The 22,263-nt window shown below is 47.5% G+C and overlaps 1 protein-coding gene and 1 non-coding gene across 4 annotated transcripts; both read left to right on the top strand.

Annotated features, from left to right (window-relative positions):
• Nucleotides 1–1,452: 1,452 nt before the first annotated feature.
• On the top strand, nucleotides 1,453–22,263 carry LOC143470210 (galactosylceramide sulfotransferase-like). 3 transcript variants are annotated; one of them, XM_076968192.1, is made up of 5 exons: nucleotides 1,453–1,852; nucleotides 6,823–6,924; nucleotides 7,211–7,325; nucleotides 7,405–7,516; nucleotides 7,821–9,363. In XM_076968192.1, the coding sequence occupies exons 1-5, from the start codon at nucleotides 1,815–1,817 to the stop codon at nucleotides 8,684–8,686; spliced, it is 1,233 nt and encodes a 410-aa protein (XP_076824307.1). In that variant the 5' UTR covers nucleotides 1,453–1,814; the 3' UTR covers nucleotides 8,687–9,363. The 3 variants fall into 3 exon arrangements, with proteins under 3 accessions (XP_076824307.1, XP_076824306.1, XP_076824305.1); XM_076968191.1 differs by lacking the exons at nucleotides 1,453–1,852; nucleotides 7,821–9,363 and adding exons at nucleotides 3,705–5,476; nucleotides 20,989–22,263; XM_076968190.1 differs by lacking the exon at nucleotides 1,453–1,852 and adding an exon at nucleotides 3,734–5,476 and having other exon boundaries at nucleotides 7,821–9,362.
• Nucleotides 9,510–9,591, top strand: Trnas-aga (transfer RNA serine (anticodon AGA)). Its single transcript has one exon. It is a non-coding gene; the product is annotated as a tRNA-Ser (tRNA).

Below are 22,263 nucleotides of genomic sequence, written 5' to 3'. Positions count from 1 at the left end.
GTATATTCCACAATATTTTGAAAACAAAAAACGACAGCTGAAATAGAATGCAAAAGTTACAGTGATAGGCCTAGCCAGTGGCGAGATTCAGCAGGTTTGCACTGGTTCACGTTGCATAAATATTTATTTTTGCCAAACACAATGAAAATTTGTAAAAATCAATGAAAAATTTTGATTGTTCACATTGGTATATAGCTAAAAAAGCATTGTGACAAAAAAAACCGCGCCCATCGTAAATAAAAGCGCTTCAGGAATTAAAATAGACTGATTTATGTTTGTTTTACTGCGTCTGAAAAAACTCGCCTAAGCTTGGTTATTGATTTCGTGGTTACTTATTCAAAATACTAATTTAGTTGCTCGTTGTTTGACTTCTTATTGGCGGATGGCTTTGGTTACATTCGATGTAGTTGCGTAGAAATTTGCTCGGTCGCAAGTGGAGTTGTTCACCGCTGTGACGAACAACTATCCAACTCCATTTCAACTTAAGAAAAAACGTTGGAAATAAACTTTCCGGAAACATAGGCCTATACGAGGATTCTGTTTTGAGAAGGCGGCAGCATTTGTTTCACTGTTTACTAAGGTTTTCTGTGAGATACTGTAGTGTAGACTAAGCGAAATATTTGATTTCATTATTTGATTGGTATTAATTTAGTTTCCACTGAGAGTTTAAATACGGAATTATGTAAAGGCTATTATAAACGATAATATTTCCCAAATGTTACGCAACAGCCATAACATGACATGCAAAACCTAATGATATATGGAGTAGACCCGTTAGTGTAAGATGTGTTTAAAACAAAACAGCGGAAAATGACATAAATGAGTAAACAGATATGGAAATAGGTCTGGTTTGAGTAGCCTGTTGTCTGATGTTGGTTTATTCAGCAATAACTTCGTTGTCTTATATTACTGTTTTTGTTATCGTTTTAGCGTTTTTTCAGGAGTTTTGTTCAATGCAGGCATTTGGGCCTATAGGGTAGGTAGGTAGGCCTGTAGGTGCACGGTTTCAAATCTGCAACAATGTTTTTATCAGCTTAACTCAGTGGTCCCCAAAATTATTCCGCCTCGTGACCCTGTACTAGAATTTTTAAAACTGTCACGGAACATTTACCTGCACTGCTTCAGAAAACGGCTGTATAGTTAATTTTTATTGAAAATTCTAGTTACTATACAGTTAGTTTTTGCAAGTTTCATTTCTTTGCCATTTCTCTCATTCGAGATGTAGGCTATAAGTTATTGCGCGTGTTTGGGATAAAAAATTTCACCATTTTCTTTTTTGAATTTTTTTTCCTCGTCACTTAGTTTATGAGCGCATGAGGGTAAGTGTAGTTTATGAGCGCATGAGGGTAAGTGTAGTGTAAAACATATTAAGGAAACTTCCAAATCGCATTAAAGTTTAACAGAAGTAGTTCTAGAGATTGTGACGTAATCAGATTATCACATAATTCAAAATTAAGCAAGTTTGTCAGGAATAAAAAGGATGGCTGCAGTTTATTTGTTGTCACGGGTTCATTTCCCAATAAACGGTTTCGCGCATGGAATGGATTAATCGAATGGTCCCTTGTTACTTGACTCATATTTATTCTTCATTCGCTAATAGCCTACGGCAATTATAAGAAACGACTAGCAGGGTCGAACAGTATAAGCAAACTTTCTTGCTTTTGGCCTATGACGCGATGAAGAAAAGTCGTCGTTGAAAGATAATTTTTCACTTGCGTGAAACTTAAAAATCCAACTGGCGCTTTTTCAGTGGCAGGCAGCAGGATGGGCGAATTCAACTGTGTACTGCGGCAGTTTAGTCGAGGGTATTTTCTATGTCGTTCCGAAGTTATGTGCAGACTCATACTTTAAGGTAATGTTGTTAGATAATAATAACTTACCATAGTTTTGCTCTTAAATACTTCAAATGCTACCGGCATTTTAATAATTACATCATTTCTCATCAACTGATTGTACAGTAGCCAGCACCTCAGGGTGGACTGCCTGGACATGCATTAATGGGTGTAGATGTGAGTAACGACTTTGGTTTGCTTTACACTAGGAGTTTTGGTCGGTACGCTACCGAACGAACAGGAGACTGTTATAACGTTGTTACTGCGACCGTTGAAATAACCTGTTCCTTCACTTACTAAAGTGACCATAAGATTGCTATAAAGCTCTTTTACTTTGCCGTGATTCGTTTTACTTCAAAGTCTAAACTATCACATATTATCCGCTATTTTCGTAATAATTTTTGTAAGATAATGTTTTCTTTTAGCCGTTGTTGGAAAATAAAGTAATAGGTCTGCGTGTAGTCTCAAGGCCAAGTTGATTTTAACTTATCTATATTTTATGAACACAGCGACACTGTATTTATCGCATTATGTTATTTTCATTATCTTATAACGTGTGTACACGTTATTGCTTGAGCACAAATGCTGACCTTGAAATACCTTTGATCGTTCAATCAATTTTCAAACCTTTTCAAAGTGTTTTGTTAAAAATATTAACTCAGCGGTTGGTCGCCAAATAATTAGACAGTAGTTGGTGTATATTCCACCTATATGTTCGTGGAAGTGAAGGTGAGTTTTACGACAAGCTACTGGCCGACGTCTTAACCAAGCAGAAGAAGCAGTTTTGCTGTCTTTTGAAGGATTTTAGTTGATATTAAATCCAATAGCGTGCGACCTGTTGCAAGTAGCAAGGAATCTACAAAAACGATGAAGCATTCAAAGGCGTTAATTCAGAGTCTTTAGAGTTTAGACGAACAAAATAATAAAGAGAATGAATATTTCACCGTAAGTAGGTCACGTAGCCCATTTTTAGATAGGGCAGTTAAATTAGGAGAATGGTTATGCAAAAGGTTATTTGGGGTTGAATTGAGCTATTTATGGTTAAGTTGAAGTTACATTTCGACCGGAAAGTGTAGTTAAGTTAAAGGTTAACACGAAGCTGTGCAAAATAGCTTCGAACGTACCATTGTGTAATAGTGACAGCAAACAATAAATTTTCAGCGATTATGCAACAGTACATTATACTTAGACACGGCTGCTTGAGCGGGTTTTAAATTAAAGATTGCAAAACAAGCGAAAATCAAAACGGCGTTATTTGAAACACGCTGTCTGTATTTACTGTATTTCACAAATCTAGGTTTTTATCTCCTCAGTCTGTCGTTCTTCTACTTTTGTTCCGTTCCTGGTTTTGTCTGCTCGTATCTCTTATACAGGTTTAGGTGATAAGTAGATAAATTTCTGTGGTATTTCTGGGTTCAGTCCCCCCAGAAAAACCTATTATTTGAAATTGCTGTGTTTGCTATATTTATGAGCATCCGGAGTGGTTTTTGAAAAGATTTTTATTGATTACCACATATGCGTTCGATGTCTGTCAATCCTTAAAAACCCGGTTGTTTGCAACATTAGTGAGTGTGGTGCAAAAGTTAAAATTAATTGAGTAATTCTATTAAGACTATGACCTCATTCGGAATGTTTGCTTTCTTGGAAATAATTTTTGACATCCACTCACTATACGTTTACGTTGTCAGGGGGTGATAAAGTGGTTTTCTGGGTATTTGGTTGCGTTGTTGTTGCAATCTTTAGGCTACCATGCAGTCTGATGTAGAAAGTGGCCGAACAGTTTTGTTAAATCTTTATTTAAAATATTTATTTGTATAATATTTTTAAACGTTTTTCATAATTACTGTCACGGTCTTATTTACTCATCAAATTTACCGAAGAAGCAATTATTTACACGCTATTTATTCGTAAAACAACTCACGCAAATGGCACTATAGATCTATGGGAATGCGAGATTTGGCAGGCCTGGTAACATTAGAGATAAGTTACGACCAATCAAATAGAGATGAACAGCGAAGGCGTGAGAAAGTTAGGAATTGAGCAATACGATAATTGGAGAATTCCAAACCATGAGAAGTAAAATGTTTTGAAGTCGCAGAACTAAGGACGTGAACTCGTGTTATGTTTATACAAACCTTTGGGTTGAAGGGTCTAGGGACTAATTAACTTTTAAATTCTCAGGTTTGGCAACAGATTTTATCACAAATTAGCCGAGTTAAGTTTTGAAGAAAACAACGTAGTTGTTTGAAAATTTTGAAATATCTTTTTGAAAATTTCGAATAATAGTCATATAATTTCATATGTAGCGTAGACCTACACGTTGCTTTCAAAACCAGCCAAAACACAAGATTTTGCCAAATTTTCTATTTTGAACAGGCTCAAAACAAAATTTTTTTAGCTTCCAGTGAAGAAACTTTTGTAGTTTATTTATAAAAATATTAACATAATCAAGTTAAGGTGACGCAGATGCCGGAAAGCGAACGTGCGAACTCCTCGGGGTGATGATAATGAAAGGGTTAGTTTGAAACCATTGTAATTGGGGACATAATGACGTCAGTCGCACAACCATGGTAAAAATAACATTCCACACAACAGCAGTGTCACAAAATAATCGTTGCGGAAATATATGAAAGATTTTGTAAAGGTTTTGTGGTAGTCGGAGTCGAAAGATGTATCTTTTACAAAACAAAATTATTCGTTTATTCGTTAGCATGAAGGTCACAGAAATAGTTGACCGGAAATCTTCCGTTTCATGCCACTGAATAAAATAAGTTCGGTTAGGAATATGGTTATAACTGTATCTTAACCGGTCAAAACTTAAAAAAGTAAAAACCAAGTTACAGATGTGAAATATTACCGTCAGTAATTAATCATCTATTCTATAAAAGCCTAAATATCAGTCACACTAATAAATAAAAAGCACACAAAATCTTTTAGCGTGCTCTGCTTGCTTTTAAATCATGCTTGAATAAATTTACTTTGATTTTCAGTGTTTAAAAGTTTTTGGCTGAACGTCTTATAGTCTTATTTGCAATTATACAGTAGTACGGGAATGCTTAAAATACCCGTAAGAAAAATATTAAAAACCTTTATTAAAATATATTTCGACGAAATGACGCTGGGTTTTGTTATGCTTTGTATATATTCAAGTTTATAATATTTTCGATATTTTGAATTTGGTATACTCTTTTTTTGAGATTTTTCCTTTTTTTCGTTGTTATAAGTTAGTATTTTTAGCGACCAATTCATTAGTGGTCCTATAATCAATTTTAGTTTATCTACAATAATCTTTTGTATTCTGATCTCCCTATACTAAGTTTAATACATACCGCTTACCTGGATATACGGTAAGCTTCATATGAGCAAGGCTCGCTCCTTTCTAAGTCCGACAATCATGAAAACTGTTTCTGTTTTTAGTTCTTACAGAGATTTAATTTCAACGGTTTTTTCATGCTCAAACCTTGATTCTTGCTATATTAGCTTGTAGCCTACGTATATAGCTTACATATACCACTGTATTACTGAAAAAAACTTACCGGTACGGGGACTATGCAAGTAACGAGAAGAAAATATGTTTGGATATTGTGCATCGGTTTGGTTATATTCATGTTCAGCTGGAACTTAAAAACTTTTCGTAATAATGGGTAGGTAATAGGTTTTAGCCTATGTGTACGTGTGGACTTGCTAGTAAAATGTTTTGTGCGGAAACAACGTGACAAGAGAGAAATTTTCATCAAACTTTGCTGAGGAGATCGCTCACGCGTATATAGTTGTACAAATTTTAGCTAAAAATTGAAAAAAAACTCAACAAAAATTACAGTATACACTATTATGTTGTTAATTAACCGCGAACCACATACGGCGCTACTTACTTAATATGTAGGCTACAATAGAAGTGATGTATGTTAACAATCTTCTCAAGCGGGTCAAAAACTTATCCAAAAGAGAAAAATACGTTGTGCGACATTTTTATCGGACTGACAGCTTGCTAATATAAGATGTTTTAAATGGGCCATTTGACGAAAAATGTAAATATTTGTTTGCTTTCTTATTTCCTGTTCATGGAAAACTTTCAAGAGTCGTAAATTCGTTTCCAATGGCCAATTGATGACGAAGCAATTAATGCTTTAAATGCAAAATTTTTATACTTGTGTGAATTTTCCTGTTGTTGTTCCTGTAACAGATGCACATGTTAGCTGTCGATGTTCCTTTGGTGTTTTTTCATCTACAATTACGTTTCTGTGTAAAATGCTTTTCAATTTATGAAAGTGCGATCCATTAGTGGCTTGGATTTGATATTGCCACGAGTCATCTGCTTTCTGGTACTTACTGACAACCATACTTTAATTCTATTTTTTGAAGTTAAATCATTTCAGCACTTATACCCCGGTGCATGTGCAGCCGGTAACAAAAGTTTCGAAAACGTAGTAGGCCTACCGTGGTGTTGTCGTCCGAAGCATAGCAACCTGGCATTTAACAAAATTTAGAAAAGTTAATATGGCCGGTAGCTGCAGTTTTAATATCGAATAGACTTTGATATACTACTGTAAGCGTACTGTTCTACACGTGGTATGATGAACTTTGGTTGAAATCTCTCTATGGTGAAGTTTTAATTTGGGTCAATATTATAAGTTCGCTTTATTTTCGTAAGTTTTTCTGTGTTTTAATTTTAATTGTAATCCATTGCATGCCGGTACATATTTGTTAACAATACAAAGTTAAACTTATATAATATAAAGGATTTTCAACTACCCAATTTTGGTTATTTAAAATGCTAATCCTTGCACTAACTTTAAATACTCAAAATTATCCGAAATCTGGAGCTATCAACAAACTTTGCTTTTTTGCGCTGTTATCTATAATTTAGTTTGGCAATTTCGTTGTAGGTTATACGAATGTTCCCATTATGACAACTTATGAAAACAGTTTTTGATCGTAGTTTTCAAAACTAGGCACGGTTATAACTCATAAACCTTGCTTTTTGTTTTAGACAAAGCACTTTGCAGCCGAAATCTGCGATTCGAATATTGCAATTTGATACTGACCCATTTCTACAAACCTCAACACAAGGAACAGACGTCACAGTTCAGAGGCAAGTTGCTCCAGCCTATATCAATAGCCTAACTGCGGAAACTGCCAGGAATTTTACTTTAAACGTATTTACATTTTGGTAATCCAACTACTTTGTAATTTTGTTAAACGCTAAAGTTGTAATTTGCTGAACAGACCTTCAAAGATTTCCGTACTTATGACCACATTTCTGTTTTAAACTATCATACAATATGGTAGTATAAGATCAGGACTGTCATACTGTCGTGCTTCATTGTGATCGTGCTGCTTGAGTGTAAATAACCAAACCTGTTGGTTGTTGTTAATAGATCAGTGAATGTGAAGAAACAAATCAAAGACAATACAACAAAAATCAATGACTGCAAAAGAAAAACAAACATTGTTTTCATTAAAACTCACAAGACTGCCAGTACCGGTGTACAGGTCGGTTGTCTGTTTTATGCTATTTGTTCACATTTGCTTGAAAGGGTATATTTGAAGAAATTCTTTGTTATTTTTGTAGAATATTCTTTTGAGATATGGGCTTCATAATAACCTGAAAATTGCCTTTCCGAAAAATGTTCACGATTTTGACTATCCTCATTTTTTCTCAAGTCAAAGTGTAGCTAAACAGGGTAAGCTTTTTTTACTTGGGTTGTGCTAGAAAAAAATAACTAGGGTTTGTGAGAGCGTTTGATCTAAACGTTCGTGCCAACTCAAACTGAGCCCCCAAACTTATGACGTCATAATAAAAGATAAAATAAATTTTGATGTAGCCTACGTAAAACGGAAACACTGAAAACGGCGGTAATGACAACGACGGTCATTGAAAAAGCTCGTAAAAAATGGTAGTCTATACTTTGTAAATGTTTCACGTATACAGACTATAGTGACGGTTACGGGAAGTGTTTTTGTGACTTATGATAAATTTGTGTTTAGGGTCGGATCCATACAACATTGTCTGCCATCACATGAGAATGAAATATGATGTCCTCAAAGGCTTTATGCCGAAAGAAACACCGTTTGTGACGATCGTACGCGAACCTGGACAGCTGTTTGAGTCAACGTTTGATTACATGTGGGAAATTGTCCCCTCATTTCAGCGGGTTCCCCATCACGGGAATACATCGATAGAAGACTGGCTGGATAATGCTGCTGCCCATATGCGTGCGACTGGGTCGTCAACCTACGCGAACTTTGCCAAAAATCCGATGTTTTTTGATTTAGGATACAACAACATGATAGATGATGACCAATACATTGAGAAAGCCTTGGCTGAATTAACTAAAATATTCGATTTGGTTTTGGTCTCCGATTACTTTGACGAATCGATGGTTTTATTCGCCGACTTACTGTGTTGGGATTTGGAAGACGTCGCCTGTTTGAGTTTGAATGCGCGTAGCCATGACAACGACGGTAATGCAGAAATAAAGAGAGCTAGAATCCGGGGGAAGGCACGTCTGTGGAATAAGTCAGACGCGGCGCTCTTCGATTACTTTAACGCCACCTTATGGCGAAAGATTGAAAGATTCGGGATGACGAAAATGGAAGCAGCCGTCAACAGACTGAAGGAAATCCGAAGCAACCTGACAGAGACTTGCGTAGAGGGCGAGGGCGCCGTGGATTCATCAAAAATATCTGATCTTAATTTTAAGAAGACAATTTTCAAACCAAAGGGAGTTTCGGTTGCGAGTTATAATTTAAAACCCGGTGCTGAAAAGCTTGACATCTGCAGGCAGTTAATAGCATCTGAAAACACATTTAGCAGAGAAGTTTTTAATACACAGAGAGACCGCTTGACCTAATATTTTTGGAGGGTATAAACATCAGACGAAAATAAAATCGATCTAAGAAATATTGATAATTCATTTTTCTTGTGTAATTTATTACTGGTTAGTTATCGAGCAACAGCTGTAACGTTCAGCACCGTAGGCCTAATTTTTGCTCCGTACAATTAATGGCGAAAATTTAAGAAAGATACTTCTCCATTGTCTGAAATGTTGATTCGCAGTAGGTCCATTCAAAGCTAAATTGGGTTTAATTGACCTTAAAAACAAAACCACAGCGTGTTTTGATAAATGAAGAAAACTTTAGTTCAAAGAGTTAAGCATTTGCGTATTTTTTTGCACTTTTCGCTTATTATTTGTAGTAGTGCTCTTTCATCATTGTTTTACTGTGTTATTTAATCGCGTATTTTATCTTCATTTCCTTGTTTAATTTTTGTAAAGATAGCGATAAAATCGCAGACAAGTACAGTAGTATGATCATGTTTAGCTCCATATAGGTTTGTGGGCGATTGCTTAAATTTGTCATTTTACGGACGGTGCAGAAAGCATGACTTGTTTTGAAATAAGTTACGTTCCTGAAGAATTGACAGTTTGGGCTTCTTTATTGAGAAGTTCAACGTTACGGACACTCCTAGAATGATTTAATATTGCCGCTTTAAATTTAGCATTAGTCAATTGATGCACCCTTCACACGTGTTACAATATATTGATGTATATACGTAGAACCAGCACGTAATATGTGTATGACTTGACTGCGCAGTAATTGAAAAGAAAAACTAACTAACTTGTAAAACAACCCTAATAAGTAGGAAAAGACACCGTACATTGATCATTAAGCACAGTTGTCGTGGCCGAGTGGTTAAGGCGACAGACTAGAAATCTGTTGGGCTCTGCCCGCGTAGGTTCGAATCCTGCCGACAACGCTGACATAAACTTTCGTTTTCATAAGTGATTCGAGAAAAGTGCCATTTTTTTATTTGCATTTGACATTCATCACAGTTGTCGTGGCCAAGTGGTTAAGGCGACAGACTAGATATCTGTTGGGCTCTGCCTGCGTAGGTTCGAATCCTGCCGACAACGCTGACAAAAATTTTCTTTTTCATAAGTGATTCGAGAAAAGTTCGATTTTATCTATTTGCATTGAACATTAAGCACAGTTGTCGTGGCCGAGTGGTTAAGGCAGTGTTTCTCAACCTTTTTAGCCCACGGACTATTTTCCTATTAGCACAAGTATTCGCGGACTCAGTAAGAATAAAAAATAAGTTAGTTCTACACTAAAAAAGTGAGATAAAAAAGCAGAAGCGGTTTGTTTATTGGGCACATATGCACTATAAATCTCAGTGAGAACCTTGAAAATTACGACCTTTGCTCAACCTATCTCAATGAGAACCTTGTCGTCTCTGAACTTGCTTCAAAACTTTGTCGAAATCAGGAATTATGGTCGTTAATGCACACCTTATATCATCTTCCGGTTGAAGTTGGTTCCGGCACTTGGTTTTAAGCATAGCTAAGGTTGAAAATCCTGCTTCACACAAGTATGTACTTGTAGTCGGAAAAGGCAAAAGAGCTATTGCTGCTTGTTTGCAGAGGTCAGAAAGGTTAGGTTCCTTCGATAGAACATTCGCCCAAAATTGAGTCAGAGAAACAATTTTCAACTTGTCTCTCCACATCTGTCGACTTTGCAGTTCAATTAACTGTTCAGAAATGCAGTCTATTTCTGAATGCACCTCTAACGCTGACACCTCAAAAGGACTTCGTACCCAGTTAAATATCTTGTTATAATTTTGTTAAGGAATATGTCAATCCAGCTCAGAAACAAATGTATTGAGGTGCTCAAGAAACATTCGACAAATACCGCGCAATTCAATATTTTTCTCCTCAAAAAATAAGTTCAACGCTGGAAAAGCAGTCAGTCATCTTCCCACTTTCCATTCGATGTATCCACAATTTTATTTTTGCTTTAAACGCATCAACGCATCTTACATCTAAAATATTTTTGTCTTTTCCATGCATAGAGCCATTCCATTGGTTCACAAGCCTGAAAAAATTAGCAAAGAAAAGCAATTTGGCAATTCATTTGTCATCGCTAAAACGATCAACAAATTCATGTTTCTGTTCTTTCAAAAAGTGGCCGTGCGCAGGCGAAATTGCATTGCGAGAGAAGGAAAGAAACAAAAAAAGCTCTGACACTTGGAAACTCCTTTTAAAAAAGAGAAAAAAGGATGTGATTCGCTCGCCAGGAGTTGGAAGAAGGAGAAGAGAACAAAAGAATTAAGGAATTGGATTGCCACCAGTGTCACATAAGAAATAAGCAAAGCTCTTAATCAGACTATTTTAAATTACCAACAAATGGATGTTGTAATAACTAAAATTATCCAACACGCCAAGGTATCTCTTGCGACACCTACTCTTTGAGGCAAAGAGCCGTCGCGAAAATTATGACCTATGCGAAATTATATACGGTAAATTAATGGGCTTGCGGACTCACAAAAACCTTACGCGGACTCAAATGAGTCCGCGGACTCGGGGTTGAGAAACACTGGGTTAAGGCGACAGACTCGAAATCTGTTGGGGCCTCCCCGCATACGTTCGAATCCTGCCGACAACGCTGACATAAATTTTCTTTTTCATAAGTGATTCGAGAATTGTTCGATTTTACCAATTTGCATTGATCATTAAGCACACTTGTCGTGGCCGAGTGGTTAAGGCGACCGACTAGAAATCTGTTGGGTTCTGCCCGCGTAGGTTCGAATCCCGCCGACAACGCTGACATAAACTTTCGTTTTCATTAGTGATTCGAGAAAAATGCCATTTTTTTATTTGCATTTGACATTCATCAGAGTTGTCGTGGCCGAGCGGTTAAGGCGACAGACTAGATATCTGTTGGGCTCTGCCCGCGTAGGTTCGAATCCTGCCGACAAAGCTGACATAAAATTACGTATTCATAAGTGATTCGAGAAAAGTTGGATTATATCTATTTGCATTGAACATTAAGCACAGTTGTCGTGGCCAAGTGGTTAAGGTGAAAGACTAGAAATCTGTTGGCATCTGCCCGCGTAGGTTCGAATCCTGCCGACAACGCTGACATAACGTCTAGTCTTAGCCAGCAAGCGAACTTGAATGGAATAGAGCAATGTTAATGGCGTTATTTCTCAAGGTTCGTACAAGCGTCACAGTTAGTTCCCACTCCCAGGTACTAAATGTTTTGGGTTCAAATCCCTGCCCAAGCGCTGGTCGTCTATTCTTAGGAATTAAAACGAAATTATCCTACAAGTATTTGAAAGTTTAAAAAAAAATTTGAGTCGCACCATGAAATAAGGTGAAAAGGTATAAATGTACCAGTTGTTAGTGAAGTAAACGATGGCGCAGTGAAAACATCTGCTAGCAGCAAATCAAAGGTTCTCGGTTCAAACCTCTGTCCATCCAAGCCTAGCCTAAGAAGATACAGTCGCATAGTTCCAACTTCTAGTTAGGTAACTCAAGGTTTTGGGATCAAATCCCGGAGCAAACACTGGTGTTCCTATCTTAAGATACGACGAATTATTCCTGAAAGACTTTGAAAGTCAGTGTAATAAGTAAGTAAAAATTTACTCACATAAAAATATTTCAGTCCCGCACTTTTCATGTTAAAAGATAGAAATCCCCCGGGTGGGTGGGTACACACACTAGCCAAGTGGAAAATTCAGTGAACAGCACGGCGAAGGTTCACGGTTCAAACCCAGTGAAAATTCGGTGGACTTGGGTCGGTCGGTGGTCTATACGGGGAGTCTAGCTAGGCCCGTCTAGGCCACCAGCTGGCCAGACTCACGTCTAGGCCACCAGCTGGCCAGACTCACGTCTAGGCCACCAGCTGGCCAGACTCACGTCTAGGCCACCAGCTGGCCAGACTCACGTCTAGGCCACCAGCTGGCCAGACTCACGTCTAGGCCACCAGCTGGCCAGACTCACGTCTAGGCCACCAGCTGGCCAGACTCACGTCTAGGCCACCAGCTGGCCAGACTCACGTCTAGGCCACCAGCTGGCCAGACTCACGTCTAGGCCACCAGCTGGCCAGACTCACGTCTAGGCCACCAGCTGGCCAGACTCACGTCTAGGCCACCAGCTGGCCAGACTCACGTCTAGGCCACCAGCTGGCCAGACTCACGTCTAGGCCACCAGCTGGCCAGACTCACGTCTAGGCCACCAGCTGGCCAGACTCACGTCTAGGCCACCAGCTGGCCAGACTCACGTCTAGGCCACCAGCTGGCCAGACTCACGTCTAGGCCACCAGCTGGCCAGACTCACGTCTAGGCCACCAGCTGGCCAGACTCACGTCTAGGCCACCAGCTGGCCAGACTCACGTCTAGGCCACCAGCTGGCCAGACTCACGTCTAGGCCACCAGCTGGCCAGACTCACGTCTAGGCCACCAGCTGGCCAGACTCACGTCTAGGCCACCAGCTGGCCAGACTCACGTCTAGGCCACCAGCTGGCCAGACTCACGTCTAGGCCACCAGCTGGCCAGACTCACGTCTAGGCCACCAGCTGGCCAGACTCACGTCTAGGCCACCAGCTGGCCAGACTCACGTCTAGGCCACCAGCTGGCCAGACTCACGTCTAGGCCACCAGCTGGCCAGACTCACGTCTAGGCCACCAGCTGGCCAGACTCACGTCTAGGCCACCAGCTGGCCAGACTCACGTCTAGGCCACCAGCTGGCCAGACTCACGTCTAGGCCACCAGCTGGCCAGACTCACGTCTAGGCCACCAGCTGGCCAGACTCACGTCTAGGCCACCAGCTGGCCAGACTCACGTCTAGGCCACCAGCTGGCCAGACTCACGTCTAGGCCACCAGCTGGCCAGACTCACGTCTAGGCCACCAGCTGGCCAGACTCACGTCTAGGCCACCAGCTGGCCAGACTCACGTCTAGGCCACCAGCTGGCCAGACTCACGTCTAGGCCACCAGCTGGCCAGACTCACGTCTAGGCCACCAGCTGGCCAGACTCACGTCTAGGCCACCAGCTGGCCAGACTCACGTCTAGGCCACCAGCTGGCCAGACTCACGTCTAGGCCACCAGCTGGCCAGACTCACGTCTAGGCCACCAGCTGGCCAGACTCACGTCTAGGCCACCAGCTGGCCAGACTCACGTCTAGGCCACCAGCTGGCCAGACTCACGTCTAGGCCACCAGCTGGCCAGACTCACGTCTAGGCCACCAGCTGGCCAGACTCACGTCTAGGCCACCAGCTGGCCAGACTCACGTCTAGGCCACCAGCTGGCCAGACTCACGTCTAGGCCACCAGCTGGCCAGACTCACGTCTAGGCCACCAGCTGGCCAGACTCACGTCTAGGCCACCAGCTGGCCAGACTCACGTCTAGGCCACCAGCTGGCCAGACTCACGTCTAGGCCACCAGCTGGCCAGACTCACGTCTAGGCCACCAGCTGGCCAGACTCACGTCTAGGCCACCAGCTGGCCAGACTCACGTCTAGGCCACCAGCTGGCCAGACTCACGTCTAGGCCACCAGCTGGCCAGACTCACGTCTAGGCCACCAGCTGGCCAGACTCACGTCTAGGCCACCAGCTGGCCAGACTCACGTCTAGGCCACCAGCTGGCCAGACTCACGTCTAGGCCACCAGCTGGCCAGACTCACGTCTAGGCCACCAGCTGGCCAGACTCACGTCTAGGCCACCAGCTGGCCAGACTCACGTCTAGGCCACCAGCTGGCCAGACTCACGTCTAGGCCACCAGCTGGCCAGACTCACGTCTAGGCCACCAGCTGGCCAGACTCACGTCTAGGCCACCAGCTGGCCAGACTCACGTCTAGGCCACCAGCTGGCCAGACTCACGTCTAGGCCACCAGCTGGCCAGACTCACGTCTAGGCCACCAGCTGGCCAGACTCACGTCTAGGCCACCAGCTGGCCAGACTCACGTCTAGGCCACCAGCTGGCCAGACTCACGTCTAGGCCACCAGCTGGCCAGACTCACGTCTAGGCCACCAGCTGGCCAGACTCACGTCTAGGCCACCAGCTGGCCAGACTCACGTCTAGGCCACCAGCTGGCCAGACTCACGTCTAGGCCACCAGCTGGCCAGACTCACGTCTAGGCCACCAGCTGGCCAGACTCACGTCTAGGCCACCAGCTGGCCAGACTCACGTCTAGGCCACCAGCTGGCCAGACTCACGTCTAGGCCACCAGCTGGCCAGACTCACGTCTAGGCCACCAGCTGGCCAGACTCACGTCTAGGCCACCAGCTGGCCAGACTCACGTCTAGGCCACCAGCTGGCCAGACTCACGTCTAGGCCACCAGCTGGCCAGACTCACGTCTAGGCCACCAGCTGGCCAGACTCACGTCTAGGCCACCAGCTGGCCAGACTCACGTCTAGGCCACCAGCTGGCCAGACTCACGTCTAGGCCACCAGCTGGCCAGACTCACGTCTAGGCCACCAGCTGGCCAGACTCACGTCTAGGCCACCAGCTGGCCAGACTCACGTCTAGGCCACCAGCTGGCCAGACTCACGTCTAGGCCACCAGCTGGCCAGACTCACGTCTAGGCCACCAGCTGGCCAGACTCACGTCTAGGCCACCAGCTGGCCAGACTCACGTCTAGGCCACCAGCTGGCCAGACTCACGTCTAGGCCACCAGCTGGCCAGACTCACGTCTAGGCCACCAGCTGGCCAGACTCACGTCTAGGCCACCAGCTGGCCAGACTCACGTCTAGGCCACCAGCTGGCCAGACTCACGTCTAGGCCACCAGCTGGCCAGACTCACGTCTAGGCCACCAGCTGGCCAGACTCACGTCTAGGCCACCAGCTGGCCAGACTCACGTCTAGGCCACCAGCTGGCCAGACTCACGTCTAGGCCACCAGCTGGCCAGACTCACGTCTAGGCCACCAGCTGGCCAGACTCACGTCTAGGCCACCAGCTGGCCAGACTCACGTCTAGGCCACCAGCTGGCCAGACTCACGTCTAGGCCACCAGCTGGCCAGACTCACGTCTAGGCCACCAGCTGGCCAGACTCACGTCTAGGCCACCAGCTGGCCAGACTCACGTCTAGGCCACCAGCTGGCCAGACTCACGTCTAGGCCACCAGCTGGCCAGACTCACGTCTAGGCCACCAGCTGGCCAGACTCACGTCTAGGCCACCAGCTGGCCAGACTCACGTCTAGGCCACCAGCTGGCCAGACTCACGTCTAGGCCACCAGCTGGCCAGACTCACGTCTAGGCCACCAGCTGGCCAGACTCACGTCTAGGCCACCAGCTGGCCAGACTCACGTCTAGGCCACCAGCTGGCCAGACTCACGTCTAGGCCACCAGCTGGCCAGACTCACGTCTAGGCCACCAGCTGGCCAGACTCACGTCTAGGCCACCAGCTGGCCAGACTCACGTCTAGGCCACCAGCTGGCCAGACTCACGTCTAGGCCACCAGCTGGCCAGACTCACGTCTAGGCCACCAGCTGGCCAGACTCACGTCTAGGCCACCAGCTGGCCAGACTCACGTCTAGGCCACCAGCTGGCCAGACTCACGTCTAGGCCACCAGCTGGCCAGACTCACGTCTAGGCCACCAGCTGGCCAGACTCACGTCTAGGCCACCAGCTGGCCAGACTCACGTCTAGGCCACCAGCTGGCCAGACTCACGTCTAGGCCACCAGCTGGCCAGACTCACGTCTAGGCCACCAGCTGGCCAGACTCACGTCTAGGCCACCAGCTGGCCAGACTCACGTCTAGGCCACCAGCTGGCCAGACTCACGTCTAGGCCACCAGCTGGCCAGACTCACGTCTAGGCCACCAGCTGGCCAGACTCACGTCTAGGCCACCAGCTGGCCAGACTCACGTCTAGGCCACCAGCTGGCCAGACTCACGTCTAGGCCACCAGCTGGCCAGACTCACGTCTAGGCCACCAGCTGGCCAGACTCACGTCTAGGCCACCAGCTGGCCAGACTCACGTCTAGGCCACCAGCTGGCCAGACTCACGTCTAGGCCACCAGCTGGCCAGACTCACGTCTAGGCCACCAGCTGGCCAGACTCACGTCTAGGCCACCAGCTGGCCAGACTCACGTCTAGGCCACCAGCTGGCCAGACTCACGTCTAGGCCACCAGCTGGCCAGACTCACGTCTAGGCCACCAGCTGGCCAGACTCACGTCTAGGCCACCAGCTGGCCAGACTCACGTCTAGGCCACCAGCTGGCCAGACTCACGTCTAGGCCACCAGCTGGCCAGACTCACGTCTAGGCCACCAGCTGGCCAGACTCACGTCTAGGCCACCAGCTGGCCAGACTCACGTCTAGGCCACCAGCTGGCCAGACTCACGTCTAGGCCACCAGCTGGCCAGACTCACGTCTAGGCCACCAGCTGGCCAGACTCACGTCTAGGCCACCAGCTGGCCAGACTCACGTCTAGGCCACCAGCTGGCCAGACTCACGTCTAGGCCACCAGCTGGCCAGACTCACGTCTAGGCCACCAGCTGGCCAGACTCACGTCTAGGCCACCAGCTGGCCAGACTCACGTCTAGGCCACCAGCTGGCCAGACTCACGTCTAGGCCACCAGCTGGCCAGACTCACGTCTAGGCCACCAGCTGGCCAGACTCACGTCTAGGCCACCAGCTGGCCAGACTCACGTCTAGGCCACCAGCTGGCCAGACTCACGTCTAGGCCACCAGCTGGCCAGACTCACGTCTAGGCCACCAGCTGGCCAGACTCACGTCTAGGCCACCAGCTGGCCAGACTCACGTCTAGGCCACCAGCTGGCCAGACTCACGTCTAGGCCACCAGCTGGCCAGACTCACGTCTAGGCCACCAGCTGGCCAGACTCACGTCTAGGCCACCAGCTGGCCAGACTCACGTCTAGGCCACCAGCTGGCCAGACTCACGTCTAGGCCACCAGCTGGCCAGACTCACGTCTAGGCCACCAGCTGGCCAGACTCACGTCTAGGCCACCAGCTGGCCAGACTCACGTCTAGGCCACCAGCTGGCCAGACTCACGTCTAGGCCACCAGCTGGCCAGACTCACGTCTAGGCCACCAGCTGGCCAGACTCACGTCTAGGCCACCAGCTGGCCAGACTCACGTCTAGGCCACCAGCTGGCCAGACTCACGTCTAGGCCACCAGCTGGCCAGACTCACGTCTAGGCCACCAGCTGGCCAGACTCACGTCTAGGCCACCAGCTGGCCAGACTCACGTCTAGGCCACCAGCTGGCCAGACTCACGTCTAGGCCACCAGCTGGCCAGACTCACGTCTAGGCCACCAGCTGGCCAGACTCACGTCTAGGCCACCAGCTGGCCAGACTCACGTCTAGGCCACCAGCTGGCCAGACTCACGTCTAGGCCACCAGCTGGCCAGACTCACGTCTAGGCCACCAGCTGGCCAGACTCACGTCTAGGCCACCAGCTGGCCAGACTCACGTCTAGGCCACCAGCTGGCCAGACTCACGTCTAGGCCACCAGCTGGCCAGACTCACGTCTAGGCCACCAGCTGGCCAGACTCACGTCTAGGCCACCAGCTGGCCAGACTCACGTCTAGGCCACCAGCTGGCCAGACTCACGTCTAGGCCACCAGCTGGCCAGACTCACGTCTAGGCCACCAGCTGGCCAGACTCACGTCTAGGCCACCAGCTGGCCAGACTCACGTCTAGGCCACCAGCTGGCCAGACTCACGTCTAGGCCACCAGCTGGCCAGACTCACGTCTAGGCCACCAGCTGGCCAGACTCACGTCTAGGCCACCAGCTGGCCAGACTCACGTCTAGGCCACCAGCTGGCCAGACTCACGTCTAGGCCACCAGCTGGCCAGACTCACGTCTAGGCCACCAGCTGGCCAGACTCACGTCTAGGCCACCAGCTGGCCAGACTCACGTCTAGGCCACCAGCTGGCCAGACTCACGTCTAGGCCACCAGCTGGCCAGACTCACGTCTAGGCCACCAGCTGGCCAGACTCACGTCTAGGCCACCAGCTGGCCAGACTCACGTCTAGGCCACCAGCTGGCCAGACTCACGTCTAGGCCACCAGCTGGCCAGACTCACGTCTAGGCCACCAGCTGGCCAGACTCACGTCTAGGCCACCAGCTGGCCAGACTCACGTCTAGGCCACCAGCTGGCCAGACTCACGTCTAGGCCACCAGCTGGCCAGACTCACGTCTAGGCCACCAGCTGGCCAGACTCACGTCTAGGCCACCAGCTGGCCAGACTCACGTCTAGGCCACCAGCTGGCCAGACTCACGTCTAGGCCACCAGCTGGCCAGACTCACGTCTAGGCCACCAGCTGGCCAGACTCACGTCTAGGCCACCAGCTGGCCAGACTCACGTCTAGGCCACCAGCTGGCCAGACTCACGTCTAGGCCACCAGCTGGCCAGACTCACGTCTAGGCCACCAGCTGGCCAGACTCACGTCTAGGCCACCAGCTGGCCAGACTCACGTCTAGGCCACCAGCTGGCCAGACTCACGTCTAGGCCACCAGCTGGCCAGACTCACGTCTAGGCCACCAGCTGGCCAGACTCACGTCTAGGCCACCAGCTGGCCAGACTCACGTCTAGGCCACCAGCTGGCCAGACTCACGTCTAGGCCACCAGCTGGCCAGACTCACGTCTAGGCCACCAGCTGGCCAGACTCACGTCTAGGCCACCAGCTGGCCAGACTCACGTCTAGGCCACCAGCTGGCCAGACTCACGTCTAGGCCACCAGCTGGCCAGACTCACGTCTAGGCCACCAGCTGGCCAGACTCACGTCTAGGCCACCAGCTGGCCAGACTCACGTCTAGGCCACCAGCTGGCCAGACTCACGTCTAGGCCACCAGCTGGCCAGACTCACGTCTAGGCCACCAGCTGGCCAGACTCACGTCTAGGCCACCAGCTGGCCAGACTCACGTCTAGGCCACCAGCTGGCCAGACTCACGTCTAGGCCACCAGCTGGCCAGACTCACGTCTAGGCCACCAGCTGGCCAGACTCACGTCTAGGCCACCAGCTGGCCAGACTCACGTCTAGGCCACCAGCTGGCCAGACTCACGTCTAGGCCACCAGCTGGCCAGACTCACGTCTAGGCCACCAGCTGGCCAGACTCACGTCTAGGCCACCAGCTGGCCAGACTCACGTCTAGGCCACCAGCTGGCCAGACTCACGTCTAGGCCACCAGCTGGCCAGACTCACGTCTAGGCCACCAGCTGGCCAGACTCACGTCTAGGCCACCAGCTGGCCAGACTCACGTCTAGGCCACCAGCTGGCCAGACTCACGTCTAGGCCACCAGCTGGCCAGACTCACGTCTAGGCCACCAGCTGGCCAGACTCACGTCTAGGCCACCAGCTGGCCAGACTCACGTCTAGGCCACCAGCTGGCCAGACTCACGTCTAGGCCACCAGCTGGCCAGACTCACGTCTAGGCCACCAGCTGGCCAGACTCACGTCTAGGCCACCAGCTGGCCAGACTCACGTCTAGGCCACCAGCTGGCCAGACTCACGTCTAGGCCACCAGCTGGCCAGACTCACGTCTAGGCCACCAGCTGGCCAGACTCACGTCTAGGCCACCAGCTGGCCAGACTCACGTCTAGGCCACCAGCTGGCCAGACTCACGTCTAGGCCACCAGCTGGCCAGACTCACGTCTAGGCCACCAGCTGGCCAGACTCACGTCTAGGCCACCAGCTGGCCAGACTCACGTCTAGGCCACCAGCTGGCCAGACTCACGTCTAGGCCACCAGCTGGCCAGACTCACGTCTAGGCCACCAGCTGGCCAGACTCACGTCTAGGCCACCAGCTGGCCAGACTCACGTCTAGGCCACCAGCTGGCCAGACTCACGTCTAGGCCACCAGCTGGCCAGACTCACGTCTAGGCCACCAGCTGGCCAGACTCACGTCTAGGCCACCAGCTGGCCAGACTCACGTCTAGGCCACCAGCTGGCCAGACTCACGTCTAGGCCACCAGCTGGCCAGACTCACGTCTAGGCCACCAGCTGGCCAGACTCACGTCTAGGCCACCAGCTGGCCAGACTCACGTCTAGGCCACCAGCTGGCCAGACTCACGTCTAGGCCACCAGCTGGCCAGACTCACGTCTAGGCCACCAGCTGGCCAGACTCACGTCTAGGCCACCAGCTGGCCAGACTCACGTCTAGGCCACCAGCTGGCCAGACTCACTCAGTTTTTGTGACTTATGATAAATTTGTGTTTAGGGTCGGATCCGTACAACATTGTCGTGGCCAGCTGGTGGCCACGTCTAGGCCACCAGCTGGCCAGACTCACGTCTAGGCCACCAGCTGGCCAGACTCACGTCTAGGCCACCAGCTGGCCAGACTCACGTCTAGGCCACCAGCTGGCCAGACTCACTCAGTTTTTGTGACTTATGATAAATTTGTGTTTAGGGTCGGATCCGTACAACATTGTCTGCCATCATATGAGAATGAAATATGATGTCCTCAAAGGCTTTATGCCAAAAGAATCACCGTTTGTGACGATCGTACGCGAACCTGGACAGCTGTTTGACTCAACGTTTGATTACATGTGGGAAATCGTCCCCTCATTTCAGCGGGTTCCCCATCACGGGAATACATCGATAGAAAACTGGCTGGATAATGCTGCTGCCCATGTGCGCGCGGCTGGGTCGTCAACCTACGCGAACTTTGCCAAAAATCCGATGTTTTTCGATTTAGGATACAACAACATGATAGATGACGACCAATACATTGAGAAAGCCTTGGCTGAATTAACTGAAATATTCGATTTGGTTTTGGTCTCCGATTACTTTGACGAATCGATGGTTTTATTCGCCGACTTACTGTGTTGGGATTTGGAAGACGTCGCCTGTTTGAGTTTGAATGCGCGTAGCCATGACAACGACGGTAATGCAGAAATAAAGAGAGCTAGGATCCGGGGGAAGGCCCGTCAGTGGAATGAGTCAGACGCGGCGCTCTTCGATTACTTTAACGCCACCTTACGGCGAAAGATTGAAGGGTTCGGGATGAAGAAAATGGAAGCAGCCGTCAACAGACTGAAGGAGATCCGAAGAAACCTGACAAAGACTTGCGTAGAGGGCGAGGGCGCCGTGGATTCATCAAAAATATCTGATCTTAATTTTAAGAAGACAATTTTCAAACCAAAGGGAGTTTCGGTTGCGAGTTATAATTTAAAACCCGGTGCTGAAAAGCTGGACATCTGCAGGCAGTTGATAGCATCTGAAAACACATTTAGCAGGGAAGTTTTTGATACACAAAGAGACCGCCTTTGACCCAATATTTTTGGAGGGTATAAACATCAGACGAAAATAAAATCGATCCGAGCAATATTGATAATTCATTTTCTCTTTTGTAATTTATCACTGGTTAGTTATTGAGCAACAACTGCAACGTTCAGCACCGTAGGCCTAATTATTGCTCCGTACAATTAATGGCGAAAAAATAAGAAATATACTTCTTCATTGTCTGAAATGTTGATTCGCAGTAGGTCCATTCGAAGCTAAATTGGGTTTAATTGACCTTAAATCCATGGCGTGTTTTGATAAATGAAAAAAACTTTAGTTCAAAAAGGCATGCAGTTGCGTATGTTTTTGCACTTTTCGTTTACTATTTGTGGTAGTGCTCATCCATTATTGTTTTACTGTGTTATTTAATAGCGTATTTTATCTTCATTTTCTTAGTTAA

This window comes from Clavelina lepadiformis, chromosome 9, assembly GCF_947623445.1.
Source record: "Clavelina lepadiformis chromosome 9, kaClaLepa1.1, whole genome shotgun sequence".
NCBI classification, from domain to species: Eukaryota; Metazoa; Chordata; class Ascidiacea; order Aplousobranchia; family Clavelinidae; genus Clavelina; species Clavelina lepadiformis.
This window is presented reverse-complemented; position numbering and strand designations above follow the sequence as displayed.

What these genes read in the sequence shown, in the direction of transcription:
- LOC143470210 (XM_076968190.1), top strand. Translation starts at nt 5,382, where the DNA reads ATGCAAGTAACGAGAAGAAAATATGTTTGGATATTGTGCATCGGTTTG. An exon ending in AAAACTTTTCGTAATAATGG is followed by an intron (nt 5,477 to 6,822) that starts GTAGGTAATAGG and finishes TTTTTGTTTTAG; the next exon opens with ACAAAGCACTTTGCAGCCGA. An exon ending in ACAGACGTCACAGTTCAGAG is followed by an intron (nt 6,925 to 7,210) that starts GCAAGTTGCTCC and finishes TGTTGTTAATAG; the next exon opens with ATCAGTGAATGTGAAGAAAC.